At 52.8% G+C, this 13259-nt stretch overlaps 5 protein-coding genes across 5 annotated transcripts; 3 read left to right on the top strand and 2 right to left on the bottom strand.

Moving 5' to 3' along the window:
* Positions 1–1273: 1273 nt before the first annotated feature.
* On the bottom strand, positions 1274–2284 carry COQ5 (2-hexaprenyl-6-methoxy-1,4-benzoquinone methyltransferase; the record flags this gene model as incomplete). Its single annotated transcript, XM_053190748.1, has 2 exons — positions 1274–1940; positions 2004–2284. The coding sequence occupies 2 exons, from the start codon at positions 2282–2284 to the stop codon at positions 1274–1276; spliced, it is 948 nt and encodes a 315-aa protein (XP_053051666.1).
* Positions 2285–2548: 264 nt separating this feature from the next.
* Positions 2549–3110, bottom strand: N0V96_006394 (uncharacterized protein; the record flags this gene model as incomplete). The annotated part of the gene is made up of 2 exons (XM_065757704.1): positions 2549–2741; positions 3103–3110. The coding sequence occupies 2 exons, from the start codon at positions 3108–3110 to the stop codon at positions 2549–2551; spliced, it is 201 nt and encodes a 66-aa protein (XP_065613621.1).
* A 2948-nt stretch (positions 3111–6058) lies between these two features.
* N0V96_006393 (uncharacterized protein) lies at positions 6059–7221 on the top strand (the record flags this gene model as incomplete). Its single annotated transcript, XM_053190749.2, has 3 exons — positions 6059–6136; positions 6198–6302; positions 6367–7221. 3 exons carry the CDS (start codon positions 6059–6061, stop codon positions 7219–7221), a joined length of 1038 nt encoding a protein of 345 aa, XP_053051667.2.
* Positions 7222–8118: 897 nt separating this feature from the next.
* N0V96_006392 (uncharacterized protein) lies at positions 8119–9697 on the top strand (the record flags this gene model as incomplete). Its single annotated transcript, XM_065757703.1, has 2 exons — positions 8119–8316; positions 8399–9697. The coding sequence occupies 2 exons, from the start codon at positions 8119–8121 to the stop codon at positions 9695–9697; spliced, it is 1497 nt and encodes a 498-aa protein (XP_065613620.1).
* A 1166-nt stretch (positions 9698–10863) lies between these two features.
* Positions 10864–12341, top strand: N0V96_006391 (uncharacterized protein; the record flags this gene model as incomplete). Its single annotated transcript, XM_053190751.1, has 2 exons — positions 10864–11493; positions 11568–12341. 2 exons carry the CDS (start codon positions 10864–10866, stop codon positions 12339–12341), a joined length of 1404 nt encoding a protein of 467 aa, XP_053051669.1.
* Positions 12342–13259: the final 918 nt, after the last annotated feature.

The following is a 13259-nucleotide window of genomic DNA, read 5'->3' as shown; positions in this document are numbered from 1 at the left end:
TGCTTGCAAGATGGGCTTGGCCACATCTCTCTCTTCTGTAGAGGGACTTGAGATTGAAGTATAATGCGGTTTAGAATGGAGGCTTAGTAGGAAAGGAAAGAATCGTAGTGCATGACCACTGACTCAGGCAGGTTCAATCAGCTGGAGAAGACTGCAAGGCTTGCTTGGCTGCATCTCTCGTCTCCTTGGAGGGGAGTTAATATTGCAGTGAAGATCGATCGCCACAAAACACAACAAGGTATCGAAGCAGAATCGAGATCGTACAATATCTATCTCTCTACGTTGCCCTCCCCAATTGTATTCGTTAAAGAATCAACTTTAAGGGTTGTGTAGTTATAACTAATAGAAGAGTGCTATCTTCTCTCTCTTCCCACGTTGACCCGCTTCCGTTCGTATTCACTGACGAACTGATCGTGAAGGCCGCATGATGGATATAAGTGTGGGTACTTAACATGGTTGAAGTAGATGTATGTTCTCTGAAGTTCACAGCCTGGTCGCCCTAAGAAAGGTCATCAACACCGCAGATGTCACTGACCCTACCGCCGCTTCGATGTTGAGATCGAAGCAGCCATCCGAGTGGGCTGATCCATCACCCCGATTACTAAAATCAGAACGCTTTAATATGAAGGCAGACAGAGAGTATCCCAGCCGAACAGGAACACCGATGGACAAGCTGTTCGGCGAGCCTTGAACACATAAAGATGACCTTGTAGATGGAGAGTCTGCCACATGATTGCAGCCAAAGGATAGAATGAATGTTTTGTTTAAAGGAGTACCCGTTCTTGTTGTCTTGTAAGCAGCCATGCTACCAACACGAGCTAAATTGTAAGGTTTTGATGGTCTCAATGGGAGAGATCAAAGGCCCGTGGCGGCTTCCTTTGCTGTTGTCGATGATCACTTTCACTGATACGTCTGCGGGGACTCACGGACACGAAGTCCAAGAGATCGCAGCTAAGCAGTGTCCTATCCAGAACACTAAACTCACTCGGCCAGACTTGGGAGCTTAAAGCCGCGCTTGCCGTTTCCTCAGATTTCTCCAAGGTTGCTTGAGTCGTGTTGCTTATGAAACAGGCCCAGCGGCCTTTCTTGGTATACATTTAGTGTAGAGAGTCTATCTGGGGGAGCCCGGCTTCTATGCAGCCATACCGATGATTGATTTCCCTGTGTTGATACATATACATACAGTTTACAAGAGCTTTTCACGAGCTCACCAAACCCCTTTTTCCTGGTGGATTTCCATTCCTCACGCTATGATTACCCCTGAATCGCCATTTTACGCAATAGGCTTCATTCCCTTGTGAATGGCAGCAACACCGCCAGTCAGGTTCTCATAACCCTCACCTGAGACAACGAAGCCGGCATCCTTGATCATATCCCTGAACTCCGTCTGGCTCGGGAACCGTTCGATACTCTCGACGAGGTACTGGTAGCTGTCCCTGTCACCAGCGACGAGCTGGCCGATGAGAGGGATACCGCTAAAGGACCACCGCTTGTAGATGGCGTTGAAGAGCGGGTAGTCGTCGGCCTTGCTGAACTCGAGGCAGGCGAAGACACCGCCGGGCTTGAGCACGCGGTGGGCCTCGCGCAGGGCGGCGGGGATGTTTGTAAAGTTGCGGATGCCGAAGGCGACGGTGTAGAGGTCGATCGAGTTGTCCTTGATGGCGCCCTCGGGAAGCTTCTCGGCGTTGGCCTCGAGCCAGGACATGGCGGCCTGCTGGGAAGCCGGGAGTGATCGGGAACGGTCGCGGCCGACGGCGAGCATGGAGGGGTTGATGTCGGAGATTGTGACGCGGACGTCGGGGTTGTGGTTGATGTTGTGCGCCGTGTGGAGCATGCGGAAGGCAATGTCGCCTGTGCCGCCGGCGATGTCGAGGATGTGTTGCGGGGTGGGTGGGTTAGAGGCTGAGAGGCCTGGCTGGAGGCCGGAGACGAAGTGGTCCCTGGGAGGAGAGTGTTAGTGGTGGTGATGGCATGATGCAGATGTCGAGAGGAACCAGACGTACTTCCATATTCTATGCCAGCCAAAGGACATGAGATCGTTCATGCGGTCATAAGAGTCGGCGACGCTATGGAAGACGCCGGCGACACGATCGGCCTTCTCAGACTCGGGGACAGTCTTGAAGCCAAAGTGTGTTGTCTTGCCGTCGGCGGAAGGGTCGGTGGAGGTGTTGATGGATCGGGAAGCGATTGCGAAGGGGCGGGAGATAGGGGAGGGGGATGTGCTGAGCTGGTTCGAAAGAGATCGCGCGCTCCAGGAGGAGCGGAGGGCGCGTCGGGTCGCCATTGCTAGGGAGTGGCTCGTTTTTGTCGTGGGAGCGTGGACAGACCTGGGGGGGCGGCGCGCAATGAAGTCAGTCGATCGGTGCTTGGAGAGCTTCCAGGATGAAATAAATTTTGGTGGAGAATTTGGGGATTGAGTGTGGCTGATGCGCGCTATGTCGATGACATTGAGGAGTCAAGCCACATCTCAAAGACCAGGGCCCATGAGCAATGGCATCCAGATGGGAGTGTGGTATTCTTTGCCAGAGAAAATGAAGAAATGACGTACCTAGACGGTGGCCTCGTTGGAGGTAGCTTCCGTGTTGGTTGTGGCCGAAGCCTCCTTGCGTGCCGCTCGGTGATCGGCCAAAGCCTTGACGAAGGTGTGAACCTGGTCCTTTGCGAGCCAGATGATAGTGCAGATGAGACCAATGACCAGGATGACCAACAAAGCAATGGAGCCAGCGGGAGTCATGTTGAGACTGCTTGCTCAAGATTGTAAGGGAAACTGGTTTTTAAAGCTCAGTTGATTGGGTCGAAAAAAACTGACTGTTGGCGATGAAGTCGGATATTGAAGTTCTCAATAGAGGCAGTTGTTTGTGTATTGAGACGAGTGGTAAGTGACGGGCGTGTGAAGGGGAGAAGGTTTTTGTGGTGAGTGTGAGTGGGAAAGAAAACAGAGATACGCCCCTTCCGAAGTGATTGTGTGAAGAGTTTGAAAACAAAAGTGTGCATTCTTTATTTTTCCCAGGTGTGATTCTCTGAGCTGCCTGTGAAGGCATCCAAGTCAAGTCAGACTTACACACAGCAAGCAGGAGTTCTACACCGAGGTTCACCGTTCACCGGACCATATCCTGGGAAAATCACCATTAATGGCAAGTGGGGCGATCTATCGATAAGAACCCCCGACTTCCACTCACGGCTAAGGTACCTTTAGTATGTGACACAGTGTTAGGCACTGTATATTTCACTGTTTTCCCAAAGTCAACCTTCCATATACTCGGGCACCCCCGAGACGTAGAGAACCACCCACTCTGGTAAGCTACACAGCCAGCAGCAACACGCACATATTTCTTAATATACAGGCGATGGATCCGACGTGGGACTTGCAATTCCCACCGACGGTATCCAAAGCTTGTAGCCGTTGTCATGCAAGGAAAGTCAAGGTAGGTCGTCACCCTATAGGGAGGAATCTGGATCACTGACATGTTCAAGTGCGATTTACGGGTTCCACGATGTTCGACTTGCGAAAGGCAAAACGAGCAGTGTAACATCACTGACCGTGTGACTTACACGTATGCTGCTGTCAAGAGCCTCCAAGACCGGATCATCGAGCTTCAAGCCAGACTCGATGCTGTTTCTGAAGCCACAGCAAGTCAAACTGGCCCGGTAGTTGGACCTGGTCAATTCCATGATGTCCGCAAAGAGGCCGAGGAGATTGGTGTTCTTGCAATTGGACGGCCAAGTGGCTATTCAGAGAGAATATACAGTAAGTGTAGCTTTTTCCAGGCTACAAGCTGATGCTTAATCCTGAGAAGTCTGGTAATAATCGTTTTCATTCCTCTAGTGGGAAGTGCCACCGGCTCGACCTTTGCCCGCATCTTTTTCAAGCAGATTCACCTGTCGGTATCGTCACCAGTATTGCGCTCTGGTCGTCAAGAATTCCCCGCTCACGATCATGAACTTGTCCGGAACAACGCTGCACTCCCACCACAGCCTGTCGCCAAATTTCTCCTGACCACATACATCAGTCGTATACATCCATGGTGGCCGTTCGTTTCTCTCCCCTTCTTGAGGGGCAGTCTTGCACGAATCTACGAAGATCCAGCCAGGTGCACATTGTATCAAAAGTTTTTGATCCTCATGATGCTGGCCCTCGCTTCAGCAACTTGCACAGAAGCCCAGGAATACCGACGGATGATGGACTTGAACAGCCCAACAGACTACTTCCAGACAGGTCTACAATTCTTTTTGAATATACACGACCACCCGAGAGATCTGCAGGGCCTTCATTCGGTGCTCTTGTTGTGCCTATGGATGCTGGGATCAAACATTAGAAATCACGGCGATGATCTTTGGCAGATGAGTCGATATGCCATGTCAACAGCCATAGAGATGGGACTTCACCGACGTTCCGTCACCCCTGGCGACCTAAGTTCCGATGACCGGGAAATCCGGAATCGGACGTGGTGGTGCGTCTACGCACTGGAAAGACAGGTAGCTGTCATCACAGGCCGAGTACTCTCGGTCAGAGAGCATGCGATAGATGCGCCCAAACCATCTGTGAGTCCTCTCGACGAGCTCACAGATCAAGAGGGTCGTGCGGCGCCTTCATTCCAGAAACTCAATGTGAAACTTTTTAATCATCTGATGAGACTACGCCAGATCGGCGGGCGCGTCCTCGAATCCGTCTATATCGCTAGGGGTCCTGATGGACGAGCATCAAGAACCACATTTCAAGAGATATGCAATGAAGTCGAAAAGATCCAGCAAGAGTTGGAAAGTTGGAAACGAGACATGGAAGCCCTGAACTTTAAAGGAACGCGCGAGTACTCCGAGATGAAAATCGAATATGGACTTCTCCTGTTACTCATGTATCGACCATCTCCCACTTTCATGATCCCCTCAAAGGAGATGGCTGAGATATGCTCGCGGGCCGTCTCTGGAACTGTTCGGCAGTGGCAGAAGTTGGAGTTTCAGCATGGAATCACAGCGGTCTGCCGATGCATACGGCAAGTGCATTCGATCCTCATGGTAGGACTAGTAGGCTTGTATTGTGACTGGTAGGCTTCTTCTCTCACCAGGCCCCAATTCGCATTGCTTCAAGATTGCAAACTGACCGTTGGCTTCTAGGCACGTGAAAGCGATGAATCAAAGTCCAGAATCACCTCTCCTCTACTCCCATGGGAATAATGTGGCATTCTGCATGGATCTTATCGAGCGCGGGACTGCCCGGATGAAAGAAGAAGGCTTGCTGAAGTACCGCGATCTTCTCCAGGCGGTAAGAATCAAAGTATATGGTCCAGTGACGTGGGAACCGCCAGTTGCTCAAACCCAACCCACAGATGCTTCTCCAGTAGCTCCTGTGAACGTGCCACATACGCTTAGCCTTCTTGATACAGACAATACGCAGTCCAATATGTTCTTCCAAGGCGATGGACTGGAAACGTATATGAACCAAGTAACGGGGTACTTCGACAACGCTCAGTTGGGTTTAGATGAGGGCCTCACTGCTTGGTTTGACACTTTTATGGATGAGTTACAGTCCAGCAGAATAGGTAACTTGGGATAAATGATACATTGTCAGAAGGATTCCTCGCAATACCTTGCCTCCCTCCAACCGTCATTGGTGTAAGTTGAGTGACTACTGGCTTTCGACACTCGCTAACCTGATGCCGTGGCACAGCCTCGATATGATAAACTAGTCGAGCATCGGGTTTCAAACCAGATCTCAACATCAGATCATCATAATCGATTTGATTCCTCATTTCCATTGCATTGGCTTCAGCCAATACCCAAAGACCGAGGTGATCTCGGACTGGACCGATGATAAGTGGAGACTGGCTTGCGCAATGTCACCAGAAATTCGGCCCTGGCCGAGCTCAGTGCCGACCAAGACTACCTACTTATTGGGAAAAGCATTGGAGCATCTCATGAGCATTTTTGGCTGATAGCCCTGCAGAACAAAAACCGGGGTCCTTTGTTTTATAGAAGTGTGGTATTTATTCGAGACTTGGCTTTTCAAACAAACATTTCACGACTTACACGGAATCGCAGCGCACAAATCATCGCAAGCATCATGTCGGAATCACTGCCAAAGTCTCAACCGGCAACAAGCCACACGGCTGTCCTAAACTCCAAAAACGCTTCTATCTTGGTAAGAAATCTCTTGGTCTTGGAGTTCTTTCTCAATTGAGGATACTGACTCTCGATACGAGGTTGGCATACGCGACGGCGTCACTGGCAAATTCCGGCTAGTCCCCAGAGAGCAAGCAACCGTCTCAGTCTTTGACTCTAACTTCCTAATAGGTGATGGAATCTGGGTAAGTAAAGGATCAAGTCCGCATAGAAAAGTCCAAAGGCTGATCAGTTGGCTTTTCATCATAGGAAGGCATTCGTGCTGTAAGAGGTCGAGTTCAATTCGCCAGGGAGCATATCAATCGGCTCTTCCAGTCTGCAAAGGCAATGTACATGGACTTGGGCTTGACGAAAGGAGACCTCTTGTCACTTCTTCACCAGACCCTAGACGCCAACGACATGGGAAATGAGCCTCATGTCCACATGCGTCTGGTCGTGAGCAGAGGACTAAAGTCAACGCCCTACCAGAACCCGCACGTCAATATCGGCCTGCCGCTCATCGTCATAATCCCCGAGATCAAGGCCGTCGATCCGACAGCCAAGTCGCGCGGCCTGCGGCTGGGAACGACCTGGGTCCGGCGCGGCCCGCCCGACGTCAAGGACGAGCAGTGGAACCACATCTCCAAGGCGACGGACGTGCAGGCGTGCGTGCACGCCAACTTTATGGGCGTCGACGAGGCGCTCATGCTGGACCTCAACGGCTTCGTCAAGACGTGTAACTCGGTCAACTTCTTCATCGTCCGCGGCGACGAGGTGTGGGCGCCGACAAAGGACAACCAGATGATGGGCATCACGCGGCAAAAGACTATTGACGTCTGTCGGGCGGCTGGCATCACGGTGCGGGAGCTTGATTTTGCGCTGACGGAGGTGTACGGGGCCGACGAGGCTTTCTGTACAGGCACGTTCCCGTCGCAGATTCATGTTACGGAGGTTGATGGGCGGGTGATTGGGGACGGGAAGAGGGGGGCTTTGACGGAGGTGATTCAGAAGCTTTATGCGGCTGAAGTTGAGCGGGATGTTGCTAGGTCGAGGGAGCAGATTCAGGCTGAACTTGAACAGGCTCGGAATCTGAGTGTCCTTGATAGACTAAAGTCGAAGCTTTGAGTCTTCGTGGAATCTTCTCTCGGAATCTCTTTGAGAGTTTTTCTGATACCAATTTATTTGCCAATGAGCACACCATCATTTTAAACGACCAGATGTACATTGAAATACAGCGTAGTTTGCCAACAAAACCTGAATCAATATTCAGCTGTCTCAGTACTAGCCAAGTTCCCTTTGAAGGGAAGTAGGCGAAACCAAAGTCTCGGTTTGAATATTTAACACCTTCCGCTGTGGAAGGCATATATGGTGAGCCCGCGTAGTTTCCACACCTTTGCTGGGAAATTCGCGATTGACAACCAGCCAAAGATTATCAAACGTTCTTCATCACTAGCCTCCCCTTGCCACATCTTGAGGAAAATACCACACCCCATTAGCTAACACGGCGTCTACTGCAGTACTCAAGAACGATGATCTCAACAAACAGTGCGAGCACTGATGGAGCACGAGTCAGCACAGCACCTCGGACTGCACCGATATCTCGACATCAATCATCTCGGTGGGGACCGAGCAAAAGCTCCACCTTCTCATTGCGTGATACCCCAGAATGATAACGTCAATCGCAAGTTCTATCCTGGCCCGTCTCCATATCGACAAACGATATTGGTGTTATCCGGCAGAGCTCTCATTGATATCGAAAAGTCAGGGACATGGGATGTGGAGTTGAGCCATTGAAATACCTGCGGTTCCGCCGCCGACTCAGGGAAGCATGCTTGGTCTTTGGGTCTTGATCTCGGACTTGGACCTCATTCTTTTTTTGTCTTTTACAAGAAGAAAGTTGGCTCTTGACTGAGTCTGACTGAAGTGTCTCGTTGACTGAGAGTGTTCCCAAACGACACAACAAGCTCCGACTTATACGGTTCCGTACTTTACCAAGTGTTTCCAATACGCTTCCATTTTTCCATGATGGAACCCAAATCAGCCATGGTCGACAACGACGCAGCCGACCGGACTGACTTCAAGGACGTGCAAGATGGAACCTCCCAGTACGACGAGACTCTGGCGCCGACGCCCGCGCAAAATCGGCGCATCCTGTTGAAGACGGACCTCGTCGTCCTCCCCTGCGCCGTAATCAGCATGACCCTCGCGTTCCTTGACAAGGCAAGTCTTCCAACAAGTCCTCTCCTCTCTGCCAGGAATCTTTCATATACACAAAAGCTAACCATGGTCCCCGAGATATTAGAACGCCCTAGGCTTCGCCGCAATCTTTGGCCTCCGACAAGACGCAAACCTCAAGGGCCAGGAATACTCCTGGCTCGGCTCCGTCTTCTACTTTGGCTACCTTGCCATGGAACTCCCCGCCCTCTACCTCATCACCAAGTTCCCCATCGGCAAGTTCATCGGCGCCTGCCTCGTCCTCTGGGGCGCCTGCATCTGCCTCATGTCCGCCTGCCACAACTTCGCCGGCCTCGCCGCCATCCGCGTCCTGCTCGGCATCTTCGAGGCCGCCCTGCTCCCTTGCATGCTCGTTCTCAACGCAACGTGGTACCGCCGCGAAGAGCAGCCCCTGCGCACGGCGCTGTGGCATAATACCTTCGCTGGCGTGTTTGGCGGTATTCTGTCATATGCGATTGGGAATATCAAGGGGAGCCTGTCGACGTGGAAGTACATCTTCATCATCTACGGCGCCGTCACCGTCCTCGTCGGGTTCGTGGTTCTCTTTGCGCTGCCCGATTCCCCGCAAAAGGCGTGGTTCTTTGACGAGCGGGAGAAGCGACAAGTCGTCGCCCGCCTCGCCGAGAACCAGACGGGCGTCGACGTCAAGAAGAAGTTCGACGCGCAGCAAATCCTCGAGGCCGTCAAGGACCCGAAATGCTGGTGCGTCTGGGCCTGCGCCATCGGCTACGCCGTCGCCAACGCGGGCATCACAAACTTCAACCCGCTCATCATCTCGGGCTACGGCTTCAGCCAGACAAAGACCGTCCTCATGGCCACGCCGCAGGCCGCGGTCGCCATGGTCGCCGGCGTCGTCCTCACCACGATCTCCATGTTCGTGCAGAACCTGCGCTGCCTCTTCTGGATCCTCTCCGCGCTCGTGGGGTTAGTCGGCGCGGTAATGGTGCACACGCTCGACATCAATCGGAACCGGGACGCCAGCCTGGCGTGCGTGTACATCATGGGCTTCTACAACGTGCCCTGGGTCTTTATGCTGAGCCTCAACTCGTCCAACACGGCGGGCGCGACAAAAAAGAGCTTCATGGGCGTCACGGTGGCCGTGTGCTACGCCGTCGGCAACATTGTCGGACCCCAGCTATTCTTGTCGAGCCAGGCGCCGCGGTACCCGCTCGGCATCAGCGCCATGATGTTTGCTTTTGCGCTCATGGCCGCGTCCGGGCTCGCGTACTACCTGCTCTGCGTGGCGGAGAACAAGCGTCGCAATTCCAAGTTTGGGGTTCCCGAGGATAGGTTGCAGGCTGGTCTTGAGCAGGAGAGGGAGGATAAGACGGATGGGGAGAATAAGGATTTCCGGTATACCTACTAATAGTATCATCATCTGTTGTGAAGCGAGAAGTAGTTATTACCCCGACGAGGGCCCATCCTAATGTCAATCCCTCTTGGTGGGACTTCCATGCAATTGCAGTTTGACAACCGGACGTGTGCTGCGTAGTAGGGAGGTTTAGAAGAAAATGCCCCAGAAGAGTAATAAAACCAAGGTATAGTGTTAACCATGCTGATCCTTTGGATGAGCTCTCTAGGACGACTCAAACTGTCCTAAGTGATTGTTCCTAGAGTTGAGTTGTCGAGGTTAGAATCGGCTTAGACACATGGCATTGGTCCTTTTAACGCAAAACGGGAACCCGCAGTTCGAAGAGGAGACTTACTTGCTCTGGGGAAGTATTGCTGCATTAGACAACGTGACTTGGTAATTCAGAACAACGTCGGATAACTAAATGTCTTGATATACAGAGGAACTGTGCTGTATAAACCAGTCGTCGACAATCGCCCTGGCCCAACGTCGGTTACCGCTGGCAAAACACTATCCACTAACGTGAACTCGTCAAGTACAGACTTTATCTAAACCGTCGGGTAAAGACAATCTAGACGCCGTACTTTACAGCGAAGATAATGAACAAAAATCACCCTTCATAATCCAAGATCAAACGCGTCCTTCAAATTCATGCAACATCCAACCGTCTCGAGAAAACAAAAGCCTAGGACTAGCTTCTGATTCGGTTACGGAGGACAAAACAGTCCCTAGACACCAGCACGGAGTAAACCATAACCTTGTCGATGGGCTGCCCGGTCACAAGCACCCCTGTCCAAGGTTCGGTTTCCCTTATCGATAGGGGGACGGGATTCCACGCGGGGGCGCGGGGAAAGGAACGGTACGGTAAGGTAAGGTAAAGCTCAGTGAACGGCTTTCAGGGGGCTTGGGGCACGCTCTCACCACTGCTAACTCGCCTTATCGGTGCCGGCTTACGTCGGCTCAGCCATGACGTCGCAACTTCGGCCGACGATAGACGGTCTTCCTCGGGATAGCTTCTGTCTCGGCATTCTCCCTCTGTGCCCTCTGAGCCCTCTCGACTTCTTTCCCTTTCGTCTTCTGAAATTCCCTATGTAATTGGGGTAGGCTTTCTGGTTATCTTCTTCTCATCAATTGAATTTTTTCGAAAAGACCAAAGGTCCAAAGAAAGTGAAGCAGCAGAGATGAGGACCTCCAAGATCCTTCGACGGGCACCCCTCGGCGGGCTGGCCCTCCCCCGAGCCGGAAGCGGTCCTCCAAAGACGACATCAACACCGTCAACAGCAGCAGCAGCAGCAACAGCACCCCAAAATCGACGAGCAGCAAGCAGCCTCTCCCAAAGGCCAAACGCAAACCACGTCTCCTTCCCTGGCGCCGTAAAGAGCGCCTTCACGAGCAGCCTCAAGTTCGAGACGCCGGGTGACTACCCCGCCGTGCCGACCTATCGCGTCGTGGACCAAAACGGTGCCATTGTCGACGATGCCTTCGTCCCGGACCTCGACGAGGCGCAGATTGTCAAGCTCTACAAGGACATGGTCTTCATCTCCGTCATGGACCTCATCATGTTTGACGCCCAGCGCCAGGGCAGACTGAGCTTCTACATGGTCTCGGCGGGCGAGGAGGCGTTGAGCGTCGGCTCCGCGAGCGTGCTGACGCCCGAGGATGTAATCTTCTGCCAGTACCGCGAGCAGGGCGTCTTTAAGCAGCGGGGCTTCACAACGGCGGATTTCATGAACCAGCTTTTTGCCAATTCGAAGGATCCCGGTAGGGGGAGGAATATGCCGGTGCACTATGGTAGCAAGGAGCTAAATATCGTGGGTTCCCATGACCGATACGGCACCTCTGAAGAGGATTGGAGGGCACACATGCTGACACATTATCCGTACAGCATACCATCTCGTCCCCGTTGGCAACGCAGCTCCCGCAAGCTTCGGGAGCAGCATATGCCCTGAAGATGCAGCGGATGCAAGACCAATCGATACCCCCGAGAGTCGTTGCAGCCTACTTTGGCGAGGGTGCGGCGAGTGAGGGAGACTTTCACGCCGCCCTCAATATCGCGGCTACAAGATCATGTCCTGTAATCTTCATCTGCCGAAACAATGGCTATGCCATCTCTACGCCGACGCTAGAGCAGTACAGAGGTGACGGAATCGCCAGTCGCGGCCTGGGGTACGGCATCGACACCATCAGAGTAGATGGCAACGATATCTGGGCCGTCAGAGAGGCTACCAAGAGGGCCCGTGAAATGGCGCTCGAGAATGGAGGCCGCCCCGTCTTGATCGAGGCCATGACTTACAGGGTGAGCCACCATAGCACGTCGGATGACTCGTTTGCCTACCGTGCTAGAGTCGAAGTTGAGGACTGGAAGAGGCGGGACAACCCCATTACGCGTCTGCGCAAGTACATGGAGGCCAAGGGTATGTGGGATGAGGCCAAGGAAAAGGAGTGCAGAGATTCAACTAGAAGGGAGGTGCTGAAGGCGTTCAAAGAGGCCGAGATGGAGAAGAAGCCGCCTATTCGGGGCATGTTTGAAGACGTTTATGAGGAACTGACGCCAGACCTGAAGCAGCAGATGGCACAGCTACGTGAACACCTAGACAGGTACCCGGATGAGTACGAGTTCGGTGAATTCGAGGGAGGCAAGGATAGCTTGAAGGCATAGACGAGCGGGCCCTGCATGATACCTACCTGGCTAGAGAAGAAATGATTAATGCGGAATCTCCGGCGCCGCGGATGCGAGCAAAGCCTATATTACCTATTATCGAAATTTCGTGAGGTGTTTTTGTTGACTCGCTGGACTCGGCTGCTTAGAAATGGAGTATTGGTTGACCCTGATGGCGCAAGAAGAGGTAGGAGTGCCGCCTCCCCACCCAGACTTGAATCAGCTCCGTCAGAATCTGGAGCGCACTTGGCAAGGTGTGGATGCGTAAACGGAGACATGGTTCCGTAATGACGAGCGGCTTTGATGCGACGGGCAGTTGCTCTGGCTGGAACTACCTTAGTGCAAGGTCAGCACCTGAGAGACTGGGGATAGACAGTGATTAGGGCGGGGTCGAGCTGCCAAACGTTGTTCCAGCACGGTCAGACACTATTACAATGACGCTGTACGGAATAAGTATTCGACGACAATGCTTGGCAGGCCTGGCCTGGCCGGATGGTATGTGACGGGTGACGGACAACGGCACGTCCATGATTGGTGTTGGCGCGGTTCGAGGTTGGGACGGAGCCAGACGGTAGGCGTGACAGGAGGGGGACCGTTCCATGACATAGTTCTGCCCGTATTGTTTAGTATCAAAGGTAAGGTATCGACAATACGGAGCGCAGTGCCTACGTCTCTATGGAGTATCCGTAGCATCACATCATAAGCATGGGGCCTTACCGCAGGGATTCCCCCCTCGTGGCTGCTCATGTTGAGTTGGCCGGCCCAGTACTCTGTACTCCCCCAGTGGCTACGTTTAGAGCAAAAAGTGGACTGGAACAGCGACATCAGAGCCGCTTGGAGCATGTTGGCCGTGTGAGTGTGGCCTGGTCCTTGACTCCTTGTGCGTGGTGTGTGTGTGTGTGTGTATGGTGGTGCGTG

The sequence above is a fragment of the Colletotrichum fioriniae genome, assembly GCF_027942845.1.
Source record: "Colletotrichum fioriniae strain IMI 355084 chromosome Unknown scaffold_7, whole genome shotgun sequence".
Lineage (NCBI taxonomy): Eukaryota > Fungi > Ascomycota > Sordariomycetes > Glomerellales > Glomerellaceae > Colletotrichum > Colletotrichum fioriniae.
The sequence above is the reverse complement of the archived record's forward strand: the minus strand, read 5'-3'. Positions and strand labels throughout refer to the sequence as shown.